The 26,326-nt window shown below is 46.6% G+C and overlaps 2 protein-coding genes across 2 annotated transcripts in view; one reads left to right on the top strand and one right to left on the bottom strand.

The window, feature by feature from the left end:
• Window positions 1-26,326, bottom strand: part of LOC144147239 (huntingtin-interacting protein 1-like) — a 78,671-nt gene that overhangs the window by 9,210 nt on the left and 43,135 nt on the right. Inside the window, exons 18-27 of the mRNA XM_077679318.1 lie at window positions 18,023-18,173; window positions 13,962-14,051; window positions 13,744-13,830; window positions 13,325-13,435; window positions 12,491-12,559; window positions 9,525-9,721; window positions 7,689-7,778; window positions 4,687-4,749; window positions 3,959-4,059; window positions 111-343 (exon numbers count right to left, since the gene is read on the bottom strand). Coding sequence (XP_077535444.1) covers window positions 111-343; window positions 3,959-4,059; window positions 4,687-4,749; window positions 7,689-7,778; window positions 9,525-9,721; window positions 12,491-12,559; window positions 13,325-13,435; window positions 13,744-13,830; window positions 13,962-14,051; window positions 18,023-18,173 — 1,192 coding nt within the window. The remainder of the gene's footprint in view (window positions 1-110; window positions 344-3,958; window positions 4,060-4,686; window positions 4,750-7,688; window positions 7,779-9,524; window positions 9,722-12,490; window positions 12,560-13,324; window positions 13,436-13,743; window positions 13,831-13,961; window positions 14,052-18,022; window positions 18,174-26,326) is intronic.
• LOC144144846 (uncharacterized) lies at window positions 18,354-19,784 on the top strand. Its single transcript, XM_077676344.1, has 2 exons — window positions 18,354-18,407; window positions 18,816-19,784. The coding sequence occupies exons 1-2, from the start codon at window positions 18,354-18,356 to the stop codon at window positions 19,782-19,784; spliced, it is 1,023 nt and encodes a 340-aa protein (XP_077532470.1).

The raw sequence follows: 26,326 nt of genomic DNA on the forward strand, positions 1-26,326 counted from the left end.
TTCTAAACCACTGAATCTGGTCTAGAAAACTAAGCGAAAAAATTCCCCCCTTGGGGGGCAGCGCAGAGGACGTGCAACAAAAAGAGCAAAACCCGGGAGGATGTACTCACCAGAGTCCTCCACCAGGCTGGCACAGGCCTTGGCGGTGGCCACCACGCTCCCGGTGGCCTGAGAGACCCCCCGGGAAGCCGCTCCCAGAGCCGCTAGCCGAGCCGAACCGCGGTCGGCCTTGACCCGCGAGGCCACCACAAGCTGGGCCGTGGCCCCGGCTATCTCCTGGCTGGCCACCACCAGCTCCTCAAACTTGCCCCCACTGCTGGACACCACACGGTCCGCTGCGTCCCTGCAATGGCGTCCCTTCGATGGTTTACCAGAAAAAGCCCTTGGGGTACGACAGCATTTTGCAAGAGCAGAGCGCAAAAACGTAGACTACCGTATTTACTCCAATCTAGGAAAACCCCCTAAATTCGCAAGGTTGCAAAATAAAAAAAAGCCTACCTCTAATGTAAGCCGAATGAAAAAAAGCATTGGACCGGGATTAGTGCACGCACTTTAGACGATTACGATACTCGTCGTAGCATGTTCAATGCTCACTCATTGTCGTCATTGTTGTCGTCACTTCCGTCCAGTGCATTTGAGACGCTGCAATTATGGAAGGCACAATTAGCTCGGCTGGAATTTCGTCCCATGCTGCGGGGCAACCCACTTGCCCACTGGGTTGAGTGAAGCATGCTTGATGCACCTGGTTCGTCTGGGTTGGTGGTCTTGAGGCGTCAACCAGTCCTTGTAATGCTGCTGCAGTCTGTCCTTAAATGGCTTGTTGACGGCCACTTGAGGCAGATGTAGCTGGCTCGTCATACGCCCTGGTACTACCGCAATGTCCGTACCACTCTCCGAAAGCATGAACTTAACAGCATCTGCCACGTGGCCACGGTAGGAGTCCAGAACCAGGAGGGATTCCTCAAACAGCAGAGCCCTGGCACGGTGCCGCCAGACAGTCTTAACCCAATCTTCGATGAGGGCACCACTCATCCAACCATTCTCACGGGCTCGCACAACAGCATCCTTAGAAAAACTTCCCCGGCTGGAAGAGTCTTCCTCAAAAATAATGTACGGCGGAGCTTTCCCTCGTTCGCTGTGCAACACATCACAAGCTGCGCTGCTCACCGTAGCTTGCAGTTTTGACTTTCACTTGTTTTGCGTTCTTCTCATTCACTGTGTAGGCCAAAGCCATGTCGAAATACACCGTGGTCTGATCGGCATTACCGATCTGGCCCAGTCTGTGCTTCTTTTCCAGCCGCCTCTTGATAACAAAGTGCTGGAATGCGACTAACTTCTCCTCAAAGTCTGGGGTAAGTTTTGGCACACAGACGTACACCGTCGCAGGCTGAACGTGCACCGCTTCATAAAGTGAGTGACCCAGCCTCTGCTGGCCTTGAATTGAGTCCGCGAGACGCCTCGAACGTTTGCGATCTCCCTCGCCTTCGCCTGTATTATCTCCATCGTCACACGCATTCCACCTTCTCTTTGCTTCCAGATAAGGTCAGCGACATCGTTCTCCACCTCGAGGTGTCGACCTTTCTTGGGCCCTATGAAGGCCGTTCGCTTAGCAGCGCCGTCAAAAAGTTTGTTCCGCTGCTTCCACCATCTGCGCACATTCTTCTCATCAACGCTGAAGTCGCACTATACTTGGAGGTTTCAAGTTCTCTCGGCCTCCAAACTACCTTGCGCTTAAAAGCCGCGGTGTAGTGGCACCGTTTGGTGGGCACCATTGTGAGCGAACATGGGCGCTTCTCGAGGTCACGCGGTGACATAAGGAAGCAAGCACGGAACGCTGATAGCTGGGTTCACAACATTCAAACAAGCAAAATGGAGCCTGCAAACCTTGAAGCTGCAAGCCTGTGACCACGAGAATGCGTTGAGTGTTTTGCAGTGACAGGAAAGCTGCATCCTCGAGTCTAAGCTGACCCCTAATTTTTGAAAACGAATTTAAAAAAAAAATATCAGCCTAAATTCGAGTAACTACAGTGAGTTCGTAGAGCGCAAGCATGTCGAAGTCAAGGGTTTGATGGAAACCCATCTGGTCAGGATGAAACACATTGCAATAAAAACGACTGGCGCCAACCATAAGAAACTGCTAAATCTTTAAAAACAAGCAATCAAGAGATGTCTCCGCTTCGCTACAGATGCCAAAATGCCTCGATTCTTTGTTTGTTTTAGCAGTTTCTTTTGGTCGGTGTCTGTCATTTCTATTGCAACATGCCAAGCGTGACATAAGAGGAAAAAAGCAATAACTATAGACACGAAATCATTTATTGTGATGTACAGTGCAGCCCATTCATAACATTACCACTGACAGTCAGGGACACAATATGACGTGGATTTTTGTGAGCACCATTTTGGCTCCTGTAGAACTCAATGCATGAGCATGCCCTTCGAAATGCTGCTGCCCACTGTTATAGCAGTTATAGTGCTGACTACTAGTACCAGTCATTACGTTTTCTGAGCAAATGTTTCAGCAAAGAACAAAATCTCACAACATGTTACCCCCCATAGAATTAAGGTGGAAGGAAGGTGAGTATTTAGTATTGCCAACTTGGGCTACAAAATGCATCACACTTGGAGGGATAAGATTCCAAAAACAGGGTCCCGAATATCGTACGTACCGCTGTTACCACTTTCCTCCTCTATCTCTAAAGAAGCCAGAACAGCTGCCAATTACCTTCTCGTAACCTTGTGCTTAGCAGCGCACGGCCCTCACCAACAAACCACCGCGGCAAGTGTTATCCGCCACACACACCCCCTGATTCTGCTGCCACAACTGACCTTTATTAAAAAATCAAAACACAACATCAAGACGATATGCAAGTAAAACAGTTTCTCAGGGAACTTGAGTCTGTTTACGTACCTTGAAGGCGACAGGCTGGCAAAACTTAACTTTTTTTATGGCTACATTGCATTTGTGCGTGCTTCTTCTCTTTTGTTTCTCCACCTCTAGGCATGAATTGCTTCGACTGGTTTCTTTTCAGCTACACCGTGTTTGCATCTCTTTCTTTTTCCTTTTTTTTCATTTTTGCGCCTTACGGTGCGAATTACGTCAGCAAGCATACTGACACATGCCACAGCTTCCCCACAATTAGGGTCCTTTCTGTGTGGCTGGTGTGCAGCAGTTGAACCTACATGCCATCCCGTTCAGGTGTCCTGCAGCACACATTCTTCTTCCAACTTTTACGTTTCAACGGTTTCGTGAATTTTGTGAAGCGGGCACACAAGCCTGTCAAAGCTCCCGATTCTGGGCCAACCTCTTCAGAAGGTATGCAACATGAAGAACAGCAACAACTTTTGTTCTACTGCTTACAATGTGCTGGGATAGCCCAGTCAGTGGAGCATTGGGAAGCCACCGTGGAGACCCGGGTTCAAATCTTGCACCAGATCACATGCCTTACTCTTACAGTGGCCGCCATTTTCCTGACCGGACAACAACAACGGCACTTTTTCGCAGAATGGGGCACTTAAGGATTTTGTCATAGCAAGTTTCATTCCACCAATCACAACGAGCAGAGATAACTCAGTGGTAGCACATTAGGCTGATAGAGTGGACAACCAGGTTTAAATCCCACTGGACCATGTGTTTTTTTATTATTTACTCGTTACGGCGGCAGCCATTTTATTGACTGGACAATGACGTTTTTTTTGCAAATTAGGGCATTAAAAAATTCCACCTCATTCCTAATGTGCGAAGAAGCTGAAAACACCCTGCTACCGAAAGTTGAAATCATCCTACTTCTTGGAACACGAGAGGCTCCATAATGAGCACGATAGGACTAGCATCCTACAATGAACACACACAGTTTGACAGGCATCCCGGTAAAGTTTCCAACATTAAACCAACGAAAAACACTCCTGGCCTCGCTTCAAAACCCACACATGCCCGAAGGGAGCAGTCGGAGACACTCACACGAGGAACTTAGCCCCGAGGCCGACCACCTTGGCGGCCGAGATGAGTCCCTCGGCCCAACGGTGGTTCCGGCTGTAGAACTCCTTCTTGGACGCCGAACCCTGGTGTACACGACAGGGGAGGGAGAGCGAGAAAAGACAGGAGCACCGTACAGAGCTTGGCTTCCTCTCTTTCTTCCCACTGGGTATTTCGCCACGTCTGACTCAATTTAAACTGAGATTTTACGGTTTGCATGCCTCAAATCACCATCCATCGCGACAGAAAGACAGCTTCAAGCAATGTGTTTGCACAAGAACAAGTTCATCTCAAACTCAAAAATTTTAACCTGTATAACCAACACAAGGACAAGATGAAACATTCACCCTTCTACTTTTTCTTTTTCAAGAGCAGAAAAAAAACACTGCGCATCAAAGACAAGACCACTGCAAAGGGGACAAGATGGGTGCAGACAAGACAAGACTGCACCCATCCTGTCCCCTTCGCAGTGGTCTTGTCTTTGATGCGTAGTTTTTTTTTTCTGCTCTTGAAACGCGGTACCAACTAGCCCAACAACATGCTGTACTGACCTTCCTACTCCTTCCCACTGCCTTGCATGCACGGATTTCAAGAAATTCAAGCTTTTAAAATTGTACCTGAGCAGTTTGGCCCCCAACACAACCATTTGGTCCTTTACTGGTAGGCCTGCTGCTGCCCACACAGCAGTCACCTCTTCATCAGGCAAGGCTCACCTTTTCTTTGGAGACAATTTCTTCCTGGAGGTGCTTGGAGCTCCTGACTAGTTCACGAATGGCCTGCAGACAGATATGCACGGGAGTGATCAGGACAGCCACAAGGGCTGGCAGGAGCCAAGTTCCCTCCCTTCCCCTCACTCGCCCACAAGATTCAAAGTCTTCCCAGGATCAAAGTGAAACAAAGTTTTCATGCTGATGTGCTATCTCCAGAAGAAAGCCTCAATGCAACATGTGTCTCAGACTGGAAGCATCAGAGCAAGAGCTCAAGTACTTCCTATCAATACTACAACACACCACTACTCTCAATTTCCCCCGCTGCAAGGCAGGTGACGATTACTCAATCCGGCTTCAGCTAATTAAGTGACTCCAAAAACATCAGCGACAGCTAGCCGAAACGTGCTTTGCATATAAAATGCTGCCAGCAGCATTAAGGGGGGACGTGGCTTTCAAAATCAACTTTTTTATTTCTTTGTGGATTTTGATGAAAACTGGCACAGCAACTGGAAATGCTTCCGTGATAACACCATAAAAATTTCAAGCTAATATTCTGAAAACTTTTTTATGCATTAAATTTTCTTTCTGTTCCGCTTGTACCGAGCTTGAGCGGCTTATAAAACATGATAGAAAATTTGTTCGAAGTGCTTTGCATTCCCAAATGAATGGACGAGGTCGTGACAGTTTTAGAATTTTTTTTTTACAACACAATGTTTTTTAGTTTTCATTTTTTTAGAGGTTAATGTGCAATAGGCATGTTGACTGTGAACGATTATGTGAATAAAAAAATCACAAAAAACAAATCTGGAAAACCAAGAGTGTCACGACCTGAACTGTTCATCAAGGAATGTAATGCAAGAAACGGAATCAAAATAGACCCAGCGGTCACAAAGAAATCCCTGGTACAAGCGACACAGGTGGCAAAAAAAACTGTTTTGAGAAAACGGCTTCCAAAGTTGCAACATAGGTTTCACTTATCAAAAGTCGTCACGGTTGTAGCCTTTCATGTCCTTTTGAACATGGGGCTTCTGGAATGCCTTGCCTTGAAATTGGAGTGCCTTTCACAGCCTTTCTCTTTCCAGAAAATATCATTTTCAGCTCCTCTGTGAAGAGTACATACCCCACTTTGCAGATCAAATGAAGGGGGAGATGGGTTTCAATGGGCTTTCAATGCAAAGTAGGTTAGCTGGTTGGCTGTATCGCACTGAACAGCCTCCTTTTGCAGTGTTGTCACCATGGCAACAAGTTAAGCATTTTTTTTACTTAAATTTGAACATTTTTGGCTTTTTTTATGTTTTATCATCTTGCCTGGCACAGCAACTTAGTACTCATACGTGCAGGTGTTCATTGCCAAAAGTTTGCATACCACAAGGATGAAAATGAGCTACTTTGAAGCTTGGTAGAGTATTCTGCATAACTCCCAACTTCAATGCAAGAGCATATTTTTTTACTACTTTTGACATTCAAGGCATCCAATATTTCTCGCAGCAAAGCCAGTATGCCCTGAGCAATGGAATCAATAATTTCACTAAAAAATCACTGTTAAATGCTGCGACAAACGTACATTTTTAATGCAGAGAACATATTTTTATTCCTATATTACTAACTCAAACCTGTTTGCATGAAAATTACAAGTGCACGGGAAACGTTGCGCAAGAAAGGCGATATGGCTCGCGCGCATCTTAGCGCACGCTTACCGCGACATATCGAACTTTGATTACAGCTGATATGGCTGGTCAGGTCGCTTTTAGGATTAAATCTAACGACGCAGGCATTAATTACAACTACTGGCGTTCAATCGTAACCGGTTGCCCAGTCATGTGCTGCCCCAATGCGCGTCGGCTATGCCGTGCGCGCCGCAGCGTTTGACGCGTCGACCGTTTCTTTCTCAAGGCTAGCGAGCCCACAGTCAAAACACAGCAATAACTAAGCGTGTAAACATCGCAAACCCGACCAAAAGTTCACTTCACGAACCGCTATTGCAAGCGCGCACACCGCGTCACCCTCCGGGGTCTGGCGACGGTAGAGTCACGCGCACCACGAAGCGTTCGATGACCTCCTCCTTTCGAGCCACACAACTTCCCGTAATCTGGCTCGTTATCTCCGGCATTCCCACCGCGATAACGTCCGTGTTGAATGCCATAGATTGAACAGAAACTCGGCCGAGTGAAGCGGCGAAAATGAACTCAAACCGCTCGCTACGCAGCTCAGGCGGCCGCCATCTTGCATTGCGCCCGTGACATCCAATCAGGAGGGTCGGTGTTCCGCGCCCCGACCGAGGACCAATAGCGCTTCAGCATCTATTTCTAGCTTCGTTTGTGCGTCGTTTCTTTTCTGCCGTTTGTGCGTTTGTGAATGAACGAAGATAAAAGAGACGAGCAGAACCGGAAAGACGATCGCTCGGCCGATCTAACCATATCAAAATGGCCGCGCCCGGTGGCACCGGTGCGGAGATAGAGCGCTCCGAAAATTGCCGTTTTTTCGCCCTTTTGCGCTGATAGTTTGTCACCGCGCCTGACAAAAGTATTTTTTTATGCCACTTTGCGACGCTTTTCAGCCTAAAAACTTTGCAGACGCATAGAATAGGAAACATACAAGCCGAATATGTGGGTTTCAAAAAAACGATGTTTTGGTCATTTTTCCGAAGTTGAAAGCCGCGTCCCCCCTTAAATGTTGACGGTATGCAGCAAGAACTTAGATGGTACCTTTTCTCACAGACTGTTTCCAGGATGTCACCTGGCTCCTGCTACCGGCAAATTCAAATTTTGGTGGTTTAACACACCAAAGCTTTAGCTGGACAACACCTGGGGATCTTTAATGTGCACCGAAATCTCAGCACACAGGCATTTTCACTTTTTGCCTCCATCAGAAAAACAGCCACTGCAGCTGGAATCGAACCCGCGTCCTTGGACTCAGCAGCACAACACCCAAGCCACTGAGCCACCATGGAGGGCCATCCTGGTACCTTCTACTGGTACCTCCTGGTGCCTCCCATCCGTGCTTACCTGCATGAGACCGGTGCAGGCATCGAGGATCTTGCCGTTCACCTCGAGCTTGATGCCAGAGTCGCCCTCGCGCGACTTGTTCAGCATGTCCTGCAAAAACAGTGGTGCAAACGGGACAGGGTCAGTTGAAATCGATTTTACAGCCAAGAAACTTCGACTAAACGGTTAAGCCCGCTTATCGTTAATCTGGTAGCCTGGCAGCGTTTGTTCATAAAACTACCGTGGTGATAACAACAGCTGCACCTCCTTCAATAACAGTATGCGAGTAGAAGTGTGTCCATTACAACAGCCAGTTTGGCAGTAGTACTTTATGACAGACAGCAGTGTGAAACTTGTCATGCTAGCTTGAATGCCTTTCCACACAGTGCAATGCCTTTCGAGCAAGTTGAATGCCTTCTGATACAGTCGGTCAAAAGAATAGGGCATAAAAAAGGCACAGTTGCTAATGTGGACAGTGGTCTCTCTTCTCTCTCTGCTTTTCAGGATGAACCACCTCGCCTGACAGCAGGTGATATAATCCATTTCATACAATTTGCTTAGTGTTACTTATCTACATATTCCAGTGTGCTATTCGCAATGGTGGGTCAGCCGCCAGTCCCTATAGCTTATCTATGCCAAAGAGAGCAGTCACAGGAATTCTTGGTGCATATGCAAGTGAAAAAAATTGGAATCAAGTGAAAGAAAATAGTATTTAGAACAGGAGCAAAAAGAGTAAATAAGAACGAAAAAAGTGGAAAAAACAAAATGATGGAACCGTGGTGTTTTTTTTTATTTTGATTGCGGGGGTTTAACGCGCCGACGCAACGCAGGCGATGAGGCGCGCCGTAGTGGAGGGCTCCGGATTAATTTTGACCACCTGGGGATCTTTAACGTGTGCCAAAATCTCGCACACACGGGCGTTTTTGCTTTTCGCCTCCATCAGAAAGGCGGCCGCCGCGGCCGGGAATCGAACCCGCGACCTTGTGCTCAGCAGCGCAACGCCTTAGCCACTGAGCCACCGCGGCGGGTACCGTGGTGTTTTTAGTTTCTCGTGGGAAATCGGGAGGCTGTATCACAGCCCGAAACTGCCTCCACCACCAAAGGAAAAAAAACTTCACCAACTAGGCTCAGCTGCCTAATCACAACCAAGATGGAATGTTAAACAATGCAATATTACCAGGCGTATCTTAAATCTCAGACTTCATTTGCTTAGTATTCACGCATCCAAGAAATATAAAGCCGGAGACTTATAGTCATGGCAGTAATTCAGGGCTAACTCTCCTCTTTTGAACGAACCAGTAACAACAGAGAATATGATGACAGTCAATAATTGCTTTCCTGCTCTGCCCTGATGCAAAGTGGAGCTGACTCTCTTCCTAAATACTACTCCGTAAGAGGGAACCAAGTTCATCCCCCCAGTACCCTGCTGTTTTCTATTCACCTGCACTGCCTCTCTCCAAGGATCGGGACTGTTGCCCACCCTTTTCTTTTTTTTTTTTTTTTGGCTGACGAGTTTACAATGTTTGTACAAACAGAACAATAATGAGAAAAGCTGACAACAGAAAAAAATACCTCCTCCCCGGCTTTCTCTGCTTACCCTCTGGTTTCTTGAATACATTTCACTAGCGAAAACAAGACGAAGACGAAGAAGGATGAACACAGGACACTCGTTAGACCTCATCTCTACTGAGTGTCTAGAGCTGAGAAGTACAGCAAGCCTAGTCTAGAAGTCTAGTCCCCTGTGCATCTTTTTTCACCCTCATCTTGCTTTCACCAGTGATGCATTCAAGTAATGGCCGACAAGCCCAACTATCTAGTATCTGCCTTAACCTCCCCCCTCCCTGTGCCCCTTCGCACCTGTATGCGCTGGGCAGCCTCATCGATGGCCTTGTCCATCTGGGCCAGCTCCTCCTCGAGCAGGTCGCCCAGCTTCTGGGAGTCCGCCTCACCCAGCGAGGAGGACAGGGCACCGCTCGCACGGGCCACCCCCTCCAGGGAGGCGTGCACCGTGGCCACGTGGTCCTGCACCGCCCCCTTCGTAGCCCCTTCTCCCCCTGCGAGCGAGGTGGGAAGGAGGAGAAGAGAACAACCACAGTCACTCAACATGCACCAGTTGTGAAGCTCCCCATAGGCCCCATGCATCAAAAACCAGTCAGCGGTTGGCCCCCCTGCCCTGGGCGCATACAGAGCAGGCTCGGGCTTGGGGCAAGTTGATCAGCCTGTCATCTGTCAGCACAAAAACATGAGTAAGCATCACTTAATTCAATGTATGTTGTTATTTGAAAAGCAAGCTTTACTTTATCAAGTTGTGTTATTGAGTAAATGCCTAGCAAAGTTCACTTTTCGCATTGCCTAGGTGCTGGGTCAATACACCCATGCACGTGAGCTTCTACAAAGCAAGGGTGCTTGCACGGCCCGGATTCTCAAGCGAAGTTTCGCAACTGGTGTGTACTGAAGAACCCAGGGGAACAACCACAGCATCACCAGTGCACACATAGAAGGACAAAGTGATCATCCCCACAAAACATCCTTCTGCCGGCACTGCTGTGTTTTACCATTAAATTTTATCACACAATGCGACATACGCCTGGCTCGGCCAAAAAAGTTGCCCCTTGTACGACTTCGCAGAGTCCCTTCATGTCGACTTTTTTCCCTCAGGTACACACTCTCCATCTACGCAGGACCACATCCTGTAAGAGCGCTCCCACAACCTAACACAGCGGCCAAAATTACACCAGAGAGTGGCTGGCTGCTGCGGCAAACCTCAAAGAACAACAGGAGCTGGCGGCCTACATCATCGAAGCCCTCAGTGGCTGCCTGGAGGACCGAAGCGGCGGATTCATCCAGCTGCCTTCATTCAGGCAGCCGCCAAAAGGCAGGACACCATCTTTTCCTCCCTCGGTTACTCCACTTATTTTTGCAAGGTGTCTCAGAGCACATTAACCTACAATGGTCATTTCAGATTTCAGCAGGTCAAATATGTCTTATAGAGATCCAAACAATTTGCGCTATTTTTTTTTTTTTTGTAGTTTCATATGGATACGATTTTTGGGATGGTTGTAGCCCCCCCTTCCCTTCCCTACTGCTTGTGCTCACTGACACCAAAGATCACCCACTCGCAGAAACTTGGCAACTAACAACTGCCAAAGAAGCTGCACAAGAGAGATGTCATTCCCCCACAAAACAAAAGGCAACTTGCACCAGTATCAGCAGCCATTTCACCTCCTCCTTATTCCAATTCTATCTGCCTTCATTTGTGCCCCAATGTTCATTCCCTGAAAGAGCTTTCGGTTGCACATTTCGTTTATTGCTAAATCATCGCTCCCCACCTAAGAGGCTGTGCCTACATGAATGTGTACAGTCCATGAAGATAATTCTTTTTTCCCCCTTTGTGTTTTCTCTCCCCCCACCCTTAGATCTCCCCCTAATATTTTAAAATTAAGTGGCTTCATGTTATTTGCACTCGCAACGATTCCAAGTGCATCGGGGAGCCACAAAAACCAAATCCGTCCCCTACAGCTTTGAAGAACGGTGAAACCCAGCCTTAAAGACGCGTACACAATAATGAATAAAATTCCGAAGGAAAAGCAAGGTCAGGGCATGCGCCGTAAAAACTAAAGAAAGAAGGTCACCTGATGACGCAATTCAAAATCGGCTCTTTTTCAAATATTCAGATTCTTTGCCTGATACTGTTAGTGAGGGAACACTCACGAACTTATCCAAACCATGCTTACGCATTTGATAAGCTTCAATAAGCTCCCGCTCTAACTTTGTGGCTCCCCTACCAATTACTTGTGCTTCGTCAAACAGAGGGGAAGGGGGGGGCGCATCCACAACTTCGGCAATGGGCGGGCAAGTTTGCCCCTCCGCCTGACGTGACCGAAGTTCCGAAGTTTCATGTTCTTTTAAACAAACTTTCAGACAGCATCCCGTCTGCCCAATATACACTTTATCGCCCTTCAGCGGTATGCGGTAGATAACAGTTGTCGTGCACTTCGTGAATTTTGTGGCATGGCAGGTTGTGCACATGTCCTTTGGTTTTGCTTTTCAATTTTGGGACAAAGGCTTGCCAGCTTACACAGTGCCGAAAACACTACGTGTACCCCATGTCTGGCGGCCACTTTTTTTATATTATGCGAGATCTTGTGAGTGTACGGGATTACTTCCACTTTCTTACGGTCCTCAAAAGCATGTGCCTGTACCCTCCCGCCCGATTCCTTTCTCATTCGCCCTTTCTCTCGATTCCTTTCTCACTTCGCCTGCGCATTGCCGAAGTTGTGGATGCACGCCCCTCTTTGACAAAACACAAATAATTGGTAGGGGAGCCGCAAAGTGCGAGCGGGAGCTTATCGAAGCTTATCAAATCGTAAGCATGGTTTGGATAAGTGCTTGAGAGTTCCCTCACTAACAATACCGGGCAAAGAACCTGAATACTATTTGAAAAAGAGCCGATTTTGAATTGCATCATCAGCTGACCTCCTTTCTTTAGTTTTTACTGTGCATGCCCTGACCTTGCTTTTCCTTAGGAATTTCATTCATTATCGTGTACGCGTCTTTAAGGCTGGGTTTTACCGTTCTTCAAAGCATGTACCAACAGGCCCAACACCAAACTCTTCTACCCTACAGCTTCCCTCACCTTTATGAGCAATGTGTGGACTTGTGATGACACTCTTAGGTCCCTACGAAGCTTAGGCCTTCTATAGGCTAGGGATTGTACGACTTAAACACACAGCTACAAGCTCTGCCTTTGTTGTAGCTCTGCCTTCGCCCACACTGCACCAGAGGAGTGAGAGGCAGCAAAGACGCACGTCGGTGCACCGTACCTTCCGGCCGCAGGGACTTGAGCAGCGCCAGCGATTCGACCCCCAAGTTGCGGCAGGCTGACGCCAGCTCTGAAAGAGCACAACACAGGGCAGGAGAAACGGCCTGTCAAGGGTGCATCTTTGAAGGCAGGGGAAGTGGCAGCGGAAACAAGCCATCAACACCCCACCTGGTAAGACGCAAACAAAGTTGAACAAAAGCTGCATTTGAGCCACAAAATTTAACCAAAGGTAGCACATTTTTTAGCCCAGTGCAAGCCTAGCTTTGATGAAGCTGCCAATATTTACCCATTTGCAACATTTCCATGCAGTTCCAAAAATTGCCAAGTAAACCGCGGAAATAAAATCAACATTAATGGCAACAGCACAAATCCAATGAATATTTCGCTTAGCAGGATACAATTTTCCATCCAAAAGCCACAGATGGGCACAGCGATTTTCTTTCCACGTGAAAAATGCAAATTTGGTCACAATTAACTCTGATGCATCAAAAAAGCTTCCATTCATAGCTACTTCAATGTAGGGGCACAAAATGATAAAGGATAAAGAAGAAAGCACGGCAAAAGACAAAGAACCAGAGACTAGTGCTCTGTTTTATTTGTTTCGTCTCGTGTTGCGCAGTTTTGCATTACTGTACTACAACGCATCAGCTCTAACAAGGCAACCTTTGCTCCTTTTTGTGGCTACTGCACATGCAGCGGATACCGCATTTCAGGGCATGGTTGACGTACAGATAGCCAGACTCAAACACGGCTTCATCCACAACTAAAGAATCAACAGCAGTTTTCAAAGGGCAGGAAAAGGGGGACGACGGTGCGTAGAGCAAAAAGCACTCACCGTCTCCCAGTTCAATGTTGGGCGACGACTGTGAGACTCCCTTTCCTGCGGCCAACAGCTGGGCGACCAAGTGGGCCAGTGGGCAGACGGAGTTCATCAGCTCCTCTGCATCTGCAGGGACGGACAAACGAGGAGGCGCCAAGAGAACGTCGAGATCAACACTGTCAAGCGGCATTGCATAATGCAGTACCACTTGATGGTACAGGGGTGGGAAGACTTCTGAGATAAAAATTCGTGAAGCAGTGCCGCATATAACCCCAAGCAATGAATATGAGCAATCCCACGTCATTTGGTCATTCTCAACCTTAGAAGCAAACATTGGACACCGTGACTGGTGATACCCAGCAAGTGGTGCGATTCCCAATTGCAACAAAACTACAGAACAGAGCAGCCAAACACAGAAACACGCACACACGCACCTTCAGCATTTGCCTCAAACTTCTTGTAGCCTGCCTTCAGTTTGTCCAGGGCTTGCGAAACCACCAGGGTCTGCTGAAGCAGGGTCTCTGGAAAAGGCACAGTTATGACCACAAAACTTGAGAGGTGGTGAAGGAATCCAAGAATGGCATATTTCAGTAAACGGCCCAATTTGCATATTACTAAGGGCTTCCCTAATAGCAGGGCCCCCTTCCCTTACCAGGTGTCCCCATGTATCCTGGCCTCCCAGGTCGGTCGAGGTCTTCCAGCGATGTGCCCACGATGGCCTCTGCTTCCTGCACCAGGCCCGCTGGGAACACAAGGGAGGAACGGGAGCTGCGCTCAGGCTTCACTACAACGCAGCAGCTTTCTCTTGTACACCCTCAGTAAGAGGCAGTTCTTCCACCATCACTTTCCTATCAGACGACCGTCCCGGTAAGTATTCAACAGTGTCAAATTTAACCACTGTCATGCGAGGAAACGCAGGACCGAGGCCCAGAGACAATGAGGAGAAATAGGACACGCCGAAAGAAGATGACGACAAAAAGGGAGACGCAAGGTACACAGTGCCAAGGTCAATCCCCCGGCTACGGCGCTGAACACTCGAGACCACAGCACAACCACAACTTCCAGGAATTCTCCTCCGCACACGAGAGCTACGTCTGCTACTCTGCGACGGGAGCTCGGAGCGTGCTCTTCCAGTGCAGCCATGACACTTCACGTGGACCTTCAACACGTCAAAATCATGACTATGCCGATGGGACGCGAGAAGGGACAACCCCTTTCCAGGAGCAAACACATACTGTGCTTTTTTCTTTCACTCGTGGACTCTCGCTTAGTTTGAACTTTATTGTTTTCTCTACCGCTTACAGCTATTCCTCTTTGCTAGCCTTTTGTTTGTGCCGGTTTTGTGGCTGTCTCATTTTGGGTTTCGGGCAATAATAGCTGTAGTCTCTGTTAAAGAGTTTCTTCGTGTATTTATCATTGTCCCCAAGCCTGACACCACCTGCGGCGTGAGAAAATTCTTTTTGGGATTTCTTATTAACCTTACTAATGAATCAGGTCAAGTGTTCATAGATAAGCAATGCGCCGATGCTTTTAACACAGCGTTTTCATTTGCATTTACTAAAGAATCTAGCATACCTTCCCCTCCTGCCATGGTACTACAGTAAAACCCCAGTGATACGATCACAGCTAATACGAATTTCGGTGTGATACGAATTAGTAATATTCCCTGGCCAAAATATATTGCCTACAATACAAAAGGCGTCGACTGTTCCAAACGCGTTGCCACGCTGCTGCAGATCGTAAGAATGCGTTGTTAACAGCCGGAAATCGCGGACCAAGCGAAGCTCGTGAGCCGAGCGTGCGAGCCGGCGGAGAGTGTGAACTGGGAGAGATCCAAGTTCACCATGCTCAACCGGCTACGTCATGTGGCTGCACGATCTCTCACTGGTCCCTCCGTCAAGAGGACCGGACTATGCTGGGCGCGCCACAAGGAGCAAGGTAGAGAGCATCCCTGAGCCACCCACTCGAGCCAGCCTGACTTGTTTTCCGTGGGGTTAGGGCAGCATGCCCCCCACCCCCACCTCACGTCGTGTGAGCCCGATCCTTGCTTTTTTTTAAATACGGGACACTTGTTGTTATCCTCTCTCTGTCCGAATGTTGTCGGCCTGTGTTTGCTTGCGCTTTTTGCCTCATCAGGGAGGTTGGTGCAATCGCATGCTTGCGCGCCGTTTGCTGCCGACATGACCAGCAATGACGACGACGACGACCGTGGCAGCCAGGGTGAGCTGCCCACAACGACTGAAACGCACCTGGCACTCAACATGCTGAGGCGTGCAGTGATGGGCGAAAAAATTCACGAACTTGAACGCAATTTTATGCTTTCCAGAAGTCGATCGTTGGAGATCTTAGTAAAAAGATAATGCAGAGGGATACTAGGAAATTTTTCTCCCGCAAACGGATTTATTAATCTTTCATCTTGCGTTTGTTTTGATGATACGAATTTTGGATGATACGAATATTTCCCACAGCCTCATGAAATTCATACCAGCGAGATTTTACTCTATTGACATCCAGCATGTGTTCCATCATTTTCTGCATAGACGGTATTTCATTTGGCCTCCAACATATGAAACTGTCCTTATCAGGTGGCATCGATGAAATTAATTAAAAAAAAAAAAAAACCTCCATGACACCATCACCCCATTTCTGTATTTGATGTATGCGCAGTCATTCTACACCGGCACTCTTCCAAATGACTGGAAAATGGGCAAGGTCGTTCCCATCTACAAATCAGGTGGCAAAAACTGTCTGTCCCAGGAAAGATTAAGGAACATGTCATCTACTCTGATGGTGAACTTTCTAGACTCTAATAACTTCTTTCGCCCCAGTCAGCATGGTTTTTGGAAGGATTGTCTTGTGAAACACAGCTAGCAATCTTTCTCCATGGTCTGCATGCTAACCTTGAGAACAACTTACCAACTCATGCAATCTTTCTTGATTATGCAAAGGCATTCAACACAGTTCCTCACCAAAGACTTGTGCTAAAATGATCCCAGTTAAACTAAGACCCAAATGTACTAAAGTAGATTGAAGTATTTCTAACGAACCATTCTCAATTTGTGCATGTCAAGAACAAATCTTCCGAATGTCTCAAAGTAACATCAGGTAGTACCTCAAGGTTCAATTCTCAGCCCCCCTCTATTTCTAACATATATTAACGATTTACCCCTCGGCGTATCTTGCAAAATCCGCATGTTTGCAGAAGACTGCATAATCTATTGAACAGTAAGCAATGCTCACGCCCAAGTAATCCTAAAGCAAGACCTTAACCCCATTCAAGCATGGTGCGATAAATGGCTTCTATTTCTTAACCCAAAGAAATGAAAACTTGTGTTCTTTTCCTGCCGTAAAAATCATTTTCATTTTTTGTACAATATCGTGAACGTTCCTGTACAGTCACCCCCATTCTTCAAATATCTCAGTGTCGCACTGTTTTACGATCTTACTTGGAATGCGCATGTTATCAATGCCATTTCATCTGCAAACAAAACACCGGGCTTCCTAAAGCATCACCTATGCCATGTGCCCCAGCGTGTAAAGTGGCTCACGTAGCAGTCCCTCATTAGATTGATGCTCCAATACACCTCCCTTATATGGAACCCGCTTAAGACATATCTCATGAACTATCTCGAATCTGTGTAAAATCGCACCGTTCAATTCATTCACTCCATGCAATTGTACGACATTAGCATTTTACCCTTAAAACCACAATCCGGGTTATCATCACTCTCTGTTCGCCGATGCATTGCCACCCTTTCCATCTTTCATAAAATTTTTCATTCTTCTATCCTATCTGATCGATTAGTAAGGTTAATAAGAAATCCCAAAAAGAATTTTCTTGTGCAGGTGGCTAAATTTGACACTGTTGAGTATTTACTGGGAGGGTCCTGTGATAGGATAGGAACAACCTTCTGTGCCCCACTGTTTTAACCACCTGCCCATGGTAGTTCATAGCAAATGTTACAAGTGAACTTTACAGAGCACACAAAGAGTCCGGTCAGAACACTTTGAGTACACTACTTCCACAAGATTTTCATAACTGTAGTCAGTATTAAAGAATTCAGTGAATGGCAAAACATTGAAAATTCGTGCACTTGATTATCCTTCTCTTTCGTGAGCCCTCTGTAGCTCTGTACTTGGGACAGAGACAAGGCTGGGCATCCACAAATCAGCAAACAACTTCCTGTGATCAATGGTATGGCAGCGACATCTGCAGTGTGTGCAAGAACATTCTCCCATAATTACTCCAGCTGGATGCTCACAAATGCCTGAAGGCAATCTCCCTCTTTCTTTTAGAGGCTCTACACAATTGCACAAAACCTTTAAGGGACATTTCGGTAAGATGGCCTGCTGTGGCACTTCTACCAAATCTGTCTACCCAGAGAGAGCCCCTGCAGTGCATAAGCCTACATCATGAAAATGCGCGCTACCCTGCGATCACCCCAGCGCTACTCAAGCATCCTCAGCCATCCTCATTTCCCCTTCATTTGAGGTACAAAGCAAAGAGGTGCGCAAATCAAATTTTGCCCTCTCCACTTCCCGACTCCGTTCCAGTAGGAAGAAATCCCAACCCAAGCCCAGTGGCTAAAAATGCCCCTTCTTTGCAGAGATGTAAATTCAGGGGGAGTGTCTAAGGTGGCATGTCATCAGTCAAGCCTGTATCTCGGCCCTGAAGAAGCAAGGGCCCCCTGGGAGGAAGATAGGCAGGCGCACCGAGTATGTGCAGCAGGGCGGCCAGGGCCTCCTCGCGGAGCCTGTGCTGTGCCTGTGTGTGGCTCTCCCCGAGTGCCGCCAGGGCCGCCTCCTGCTCCTGCCGGTCGCGCGCCATCTCCGCCTGCAGCTCCTGCACCCGCTCCTCCAGGCTCTGCACACCGCACCACCGCAGCAGGGGGAACGCAGTTAGCAGCAGAGAACGGAACGCCAACACAGTGCTTGCAGATGTAGTTGTGCAACGTGCTTTCTGATAAATGCCAGCATGCAGATCCTGTTATGTTTGGAAAAGAGGGAGCCAGGTGCCTGCGGCTCGACACGCCTTAGTATCGTCATGTATGCAAACAGCACCCTCCACGAGCAGTGGAGCAAGGTTCCTGCTGAGATCGTACGACATTCACAGTGCTTTCCCAGATATCTTTTGACCTATCGCCATCCTCAAGACTTCAGTGGGCACGGGAGCAGTTCCGGCAGCATGTTTGACGCTCCACGCTTTTGCATTTCGCAGGCCTTCATCGTTCCGCTGTTACTGCTCTATTCGCCGGAATCATGTGCAAGATATGGACCACCGATGCAGCTGCTATCGCCGAATGAAGATTTCCAACAACCACCCTTTTGCGACGTCTCCATCGGGCCTCCTAGCCTGGTGCGCACATTCATCTGCGCGCCAGCGTCATCGACGTCGACACCTGCGGCACCAGCTGACTTAAAGGGATGGCCGGCCGACAGTCTCTTCAGTGGGCACGGGAGCAGTTCCGGCAGCATGTTTGACGCTCCACGCTTTTTCATTTCGCAGGTGCGTAAGCAATTCTTGTTATACGCTAAAAGAAGCGACAACCGTTGCTTGCTTGTTCTCCCGTGCCCCGAAGTGCTTTGTGAAAGTATTTGTGACTGTATTTCTATGATGCTACTATTGATACGCTCTGGTGACGTAGAATTGAATCCTGGGCCGTATAATACTCGTTCCGTAGCACCCCTCGATGTTGAATCACTGCCCACCGACCCATCCGAGCAAATGACCGCAATCTTTACTATACTTAAAGACCTCCAGGCGCGTTCGGTGCAGTCCGCTAGCAGCCAGTCCGATCTCGCGGCTGACATAAAGGCAATCAAAGCTGGGCAAAAAAACATAGAGGACAACTTTCGCGAAGTACAGAAACGGGTCGATGCCTTAGAAGTAAAAACTAAAGCGCTAGATCTTGACAACACTGCCACCCAAGAATCAGTAAAAAAACTAACAGCTCAAGTTGATTCCCTGCAGCTGCGCGTAAACGAGCTAGAAGACAGGTCGCGACGCAATAATCTTTTATTTTACGGCATTCCCGATGAGCGTGAAAAGTGGGAAGAATGTGAAGCAAAAGTGCTTAATGCATTGGCAGGTGTGGTTGATCCGTTGCCAAGTGGTGCAATAGAAAGAGCCCATCGACTTGGCACGTTTTCGAATGACAAATGTCGCCCCATTATTGTCAAGTTTGCTAGCTTTAAAACAAAAGATAAAATACTCGGGGCCCGTAAAAAGCTGAAAGAGAAGGACGTATCTGTTTCCGAAGATTTTTGTTTAGCCACACGTCAGATCCGTAAAAAGCTGGCAAAGTACGCAAAAAACCAACCGGGTGAGCCCGCATTTCAACTACGCTACAAAACGCTAGTGATCAACAAAGAACAGTTCACGTACAGCCCAGCCACAGACAACGTAACCGTTACCCAGCCAACAGCACGTCTAACTACCCAAAATCTGAACACTTCTCCACGACAGCCATCCTAGGGGGACGCGAGGGGTAGTGGACATAACCTATCCAACATATCTGTTTTGTTTTGTAACATCCGCAGTATCTGCAATAAACGAGAATCATTGGCATCCGCCATTGACACCTGTAGCCCCGACATCTTAGTATTAACAGAAACTTGGTTGACATCGCAAATTTCCGACAATGAAACATTTTTCTCGGCTCATCAGTACTCAATCTACCGCTGTGATCGCCCAAAAGGTCGAGGCGGTGGTGTTATGCTAGCCATTTCCAATAACTTACCATCATCATGCATACATGTACGGAGTGACTTAGAGACTGTCTGGGCAGTCGTCGAACTGGGTTATCAGAAAGTAGTCTTAGCTGCCTGTTACCGCCCACCAACGCACAGTACCACTTTTGTTAACGAGCTACATGATGTTACTTACTCTGTTCGAACCCTGTACCCGAATCTCCCCATATTTTTACTCGGTGACTTTAATTTTCCCAACATAACCTGGCATACAGATTCCCCCACTATTATTCCCTTCACTTCGCTTGCCCAGGAATTTGTAGACTTTTGCACGACGTTCTCATTCACCCAAGTTGTCAAGCAACCAAGCAGAACTACGCAGACCACTGCAAACATTCTTGACCTCGTATTAACCTCTACGCCGGACTTAATATCAGCAATTAGTTACCTACCCGGTTTGAGCGACCATTCTTTATTATCGTTCTTTATCGACATGTCACGTCCAAAAACGGCAAAATCAACCAAAGTTATACGTAACTACAAGAAAGCTAACTTTGAAGCTATCAATAACCATTTAGGCGGTTTTCTTGAAACATTTCTGATGAATTTCGATAAACGAAGCGTACAAGAGAACTGGGATTTGTTTGCAGCAAAGGTGAATGAGCTAACGAAAAAATTCATTCCTACTTATACTATTCAATCTAATCAAAAAGCGCCATGGTACAACGTTTATTTAAAAAGGTTATCTAACAAAAAGAAGCGCCTCTACAAATCAGCGAAACAATCTTCATCCCCTGCGCGCTGGTCTTCCTATAAGGCTGCGCATGACGCTTATGTAGCAGCACTAAAGAACGCCAAGATTAGCGTCCTACAAAGCACATTGCCACGCCTATTAACAACAGACACAAAAAAGTTTTGGCGTACTATCAATCCGAGTCGTAGTGACCACTTAACACTAATCAACACGGATGGAACAGCTATTCCTCCTCATAAATGCGCAGCCACTCTTAATGCCGCATTTACAAGCAACTTCTGCCAAAACACTAATCCTCCCTTACCTGCCACCCCCTACTATGACTACGTTGTAATGGCACCTATCACTATCGATGTGGGTGGCGTAGAGAAACTTATCAAATCTCTGAAACTTTCCTCTGCTCCAGGTTGTGACGAAATATGCCCAAAATTTTTAACTAACACATGTACCTACTCCTCAATTATACTAACAAAAATTTTCCAGCAAACCCTCGACGAAAGTGTCCTTCCTGCTCAATTCAAAATCGGGAAGGTGGTCCCCCTGCATAAGTCCGGTAACAAACATTCCCCGCTCAATTACAGGCCCATTTCACTAACCAGCATTCCATGTAAAATCCTCGAGCACATCCTCTTTTCGAATCTCAGTAAATTCCTGGAGTCAAATTCATTTTTCTCTAAATCGCAGCATGGCTTTCGAAAGACCTATTCATGTGAAACACAGCTAATATCCTTTACACATAAGCTTAACCTCAGTCTCGACAACTACTCCGTTTCTGATTGTATTTTTTTAGACTTTTCTAAAGCTTTCGATAAAGTTTCTCACAAATTACTCATACATAAACTGCGCTCGCTTAACCTAGATGACAAGCTACTAACATGGCTAGAAGTTTTCCTTGCTAACCGCTCCCAGTTCGTTTCAGCTAACAATTATGACTCCGAGCCCAGCGGCGTTCACTCAGGTGTTCCCCAGGGCTCGGTATTGGGTCCTCTTCTTTTCCTAATTTATATTAACGATTTACCATCTCGCGTTTCTTCCCACATTAATTTGTTCGCCGATGATTGTGTAATTTATCGACAAATAATCTCTGACAACGACGTCAAAACATTACAAGCAGATCTAAACGCTGTAACATCTTGGTGTAAAAACTGGTGCATGGAGCTAAACACTAACAAGTGCAAGTACATGCGTGTGTCCCGAACTCCTCAAGAGCTACCTTCGTACTCTATTAATAACTCCCTTCTAGAAAATGTGTCATGTTACAAATACCTAGGTGTTCACCTTTCAGCTGACCTTACATGGAACATTCACACGGATTATGTCGTCAATAACGCTAACCGGGCATTAGGATACCTTCGGCGTAATTTTTCAAGAGCACCTTCTTCACTAAAACTACTACTTTACAAGACGCTGGTTCGGCCGAAGCTTGAATATGCGGCATCACTCTGGGATTCAAGCCAAGTTAACCTGACTCAAAAAGTAGAATTAGTTCAGAATAACGCAGCCCGTTACATACTATCCGATTATAACCGTACCTCCAGTGTCACACACATGAAATTGAGGCTTAACCTACCATCTCTAGCGTCTCGTCGTAAAGTTCTTCGTCTGTGTCTTTTCCATAAAATATTCTATCACCCCGAACTACGCAGTGAATTCGTTGAAGCGCCTCATTACATTTCTGCTCGTTTAGACCACTCAAATAAAGTCAGGATACCCCATGCACGGACTAACGCTTTCTCACAGTCATTTTTCCCCCGGACAGCCACAGACTGGAACCACCTTCCTGATTCCAGTGCCTGTATACAAAATCCGGTATTGTTCAAAAACACCTTAGCTAACATTGTATACTAGGAATGTTTTTGTACTTACCTGCCTCTAATCACTGTTTACTGTACTTATTTGCTTTGTTACCTAGATAACATTGTATAATTAGGAAATGTTTTGTGCTTTATATTGCCTCTAATTTCACTCACCGTATTTCTGTATTACCCACTCCCCTCTGTAATGCCTTCGGGCCTTGAGGGTATAATAAATAAATAAATAAATAAATAAAAATTCCCTCCCAGAATGGAGAGGAGCCACTACTTCATTTGTATCACGGTTCAGGAAACGGCGGTGGCCATGGCCCATAAGGCCTCACCGACCGCAAGGGATCATGCAGTTGGGGCCTCTGGGACTGCCCTGTCTGAGCTCCCCAGGGGCCTGCTCCCAGAGATGGGAAGAGAAGTAAGGGGGGCGGGGGAAGATTAAGATTGAGGGGACACGCACAAAGGGAGTGATGGAGGGTGAAGAGCTCTGGCTCCAACTCAAAAGGGAGATCGAATGTCACTAGTGAGGAGCAAGACGACCTGAAATTAAAGCCAATTCACAGGACCACCATTTTGCAAGTGAATTTCAAAGGAGTGTGCAATTAATGTGTGGCATCGCCTGCTTTTCCTCACGCAGTTTCTTTGTCGTCGCTGCAGAAATTTACAAGCAGATTAAGCCCAAAAATCACAGAAGCAATGATGCCACATTTAAAGTACTCGCACTAATGCACTCTTCACACCCCACAGAGGAAGTACAGCCAGCAATGGTAATGACATGCAGGGGAAACTTCCATTGCCATTATTAAGTTGCAGCCGATTATAGGTTACATTTGAGCTCAGCTGTACACAAAGAGCCCAAAATGCCAGTATGCCCACAGGACATGCACGGAGCCTCTCTATGCTTCCAATCAAGAACCCCCCCTTCTTTCCGAAAAAAAAAAAAAAAAAAAAAAAACAATTAGTACTACAACCATCTTGCATCACGTTTTCATGTACCTGCCACTCAACTTTCTTCAAGCTAGAGCAGTCAGCATTACAAAAATGTGTCAGAATAACCCACAGCAGCAATTCATTTACATCTCTGCCTGCATCCACGGGTGTATCATGGTTGGAAGAAAACGATTCCAAATTCCCCCAAATTTGTTGTGTACACAGCTAGTAGTGCATAAATGCTTGGTATAAATTGATTGCATGCATGACATGCAATAAAGCCCGGAAACTATGTGGCTGGATGTTTATCGGAGGTCCTTTCTTCACATTTTGATGAGCATGAATTCAACATTTCATCCTTTGAGCACTGTTAATATCAGGACGAAAATAGCACGTCTGTTTCTCTGCACATTTCACTTTCTGAGCTTGGCTTTTTTTACAATCTCTCCTGACCCTGGTCTATTGCCAAAGCTTGAAAACAGCACAATTTTAAAGCCACCCCAACGCATGATGCACGATTTACCATCATTGAGTTACACAAATATAAAAAAAAACTAGAAATGTAATACTGTGTATGAAATTGGCTTCATTCAGTTTCAATTCACACACATAGTGACAATAACCGCACTTACATTCTGAACACCACACCAATAGAAGCACAGCAACGAACACAGAAGAGCTAAGGGCGCATTTTTTTTTGCACTACAAAACTACAAAACACACACAAATGACTAATTATAATTTTGTAGGCAACGGCTTGGGGCAGCAAGCGAAAAGTAACGTGGAGAGGCCATACCTGGAGAAAGCAGCAAATGCAAGCAGTACGTACCGTAATGAGAATGTACTCCTGCACAACAAGAAGCAAGTGAGGCAAGCAGCATGAAAAAGTGAACAAGAGAGAGAGAGAGAGAGGGAGAGAGAGATAGACGCTAGAAGCCAGTGCACAGAACTCGTCACAGTGCATGCTGCAAAAGCTGCATGTTCGCCCTGCTCGTGAAGGAGCCAAATCTGTGCAGCACGGTGGCAAACGTGGGCGCGTGCTAAGCCATGTGCCAAGGCTTCACACAAAGTGCAAAAAAGGGGTAAGGTAGTACCAAGGCAAGGGGGCACAAAGCCAACAAGCAATCTCAGTAGGTATATGTTCTCTAGTTCACACTGCAGTTCATTACAAGTGGTGCTATTTGTAAAAGACCTGCCGCATTAAAATGCCACCAAATTCCACATTAAGGCATTATGGTGAGCCAACGGTGGCAACAATTAATAAATTCCTGCTTAATTCTTGCATAAACCAAACTAATTATTAAGCCCCCCTTCCCCCCCCCCCCCCCTCCTTTTCAGCATGTGTTCAGCAAGAGCAGTTTTTGTCAGCCCACCAGCTTTGGCAGTAATACAGCAATCGACCTCGCTGATGAGGGTAATTTACAGTAACTGAACCAAACAAGGCTTCGTAGGTCCACACACCACATCTTTACAGTACTGCTGCACATTATTTCAATTCCAAATCCTGGGAGAAAGGGAAAAAATGGGAGAAACGAAAAAAAAAAACACTCTACCACTACCATACTCGTCCTCACTCAAAAAAACTTCTCTGGGAAATAGAGTGCTTTCTATAGAGGTTGCCTTTTACAACCTAGCAAGTGTTGATGAGAGCATCAGGACTGCGTTCTGGGCATTCCATAAGGCACAGCTTTAGGTTTAACCATTTTTATTTCAACCATTGTGGCAAATAGGTTTGCAATGTAGGAAAGAAATGAGATATTCAAAATTTCTAAATCTAGTTATGAAGCTACTACGTTTGTTACACAAGTACATTTATCACGCATGCAAATGCAGTGCGAGGTCTGCCACAACCAATGTCACCAAGTTCATTTGAACCATACGGCATTTATCAACCCACATTGAATGTTAATCGACCAGATTTTGGGGAAATCCCCAAGGTGGAGTAAGTTTATGCGAAAGAAAATTTGGCATCCACCTCAATGCAGCCGTACGGCCACAAAGAAAAGCTATACAGCTTTCTCAGAAACTTCGCAGTTGAAGAAAAATTCATCCTGGTCCAGGATGACCAGGACGAATTGTGGGACATTGAATGTCCCACACTTCAGTGTTTTTGTACTTTGCCTTCACCAGAATCACAATTTCCCACAGAATCCGACAATGTTCCGCTCGCAACCAAGACAGATAACCTAACCCAGTGTACACACTGATTTTTAAAAGAAAAAAAAAAAACTATACTGTATACTGTACTGTGTACTGTATACTGTACTGTATACTGTACTGTACTGTGTACTGTATAACTATACTGTATACTGTACTGTAAATATACTGTGCACTCCATCGAATGCAGGTGAAAATTTAAGGGAAGGTCCTTTATTTCCCATTGAAAGCAGTGGCTGGGCAATTTTATTCCTTCCTTCATTTCTGTCCCCAACGGTCTGTTCGCAAGGAGGCTCCCTTGGACCAGATAAACGGGCTGACAGAAAATGCGTCACGCCAGTACTTGCTTGTGCGCTCAGAGTTCAATGAGTATTAGCTGCTGCTGGCTCTGGAAGAGAGGCAGTAGAGAGACGCGAAGGCATTGCGGAGTTGTGTCAGCAGTTAGGGTTACGTCAGCCGCCCTTAACTTGCTAGTGTTTTCGTTTCGCACACCAACAACCATTTAGAGTATGGTTAAAAGCTGAGCTGTTTAAAAGAGACTGGAGCCGCCGCGGTGGCTCAGTGGCTAAGGCGTTGCGCTGCTGAGCACGAGGTCGCGGGTTCGATTCCCGGCCGCGGCGGCCGCTTTTCTGATGGAGGCGAAAAGCAAAAACGCCCGTGTGTTCGAGATTTCGGCGCACG

Source organism: Haemaphysalis longicornis, unplaced genomic scaffold, assembly GCF_048455015.1.
Source record: "Haemaphysalis longicornis isolate Haplotype H1 unplaced genomic scaffold, Haemaphysalis longicornis Haplotype H1 scaffold_7, whole genome shotgun sequence".
In the NCBI taxonomy this organism is placed as follows: domain Eukaryota; kingdom Metazoa; phylum Arthropoda; class Arachnida; order Ixodida; family Ixodidae; genus Haemaphysalis; species Haemaphysalis longicornis.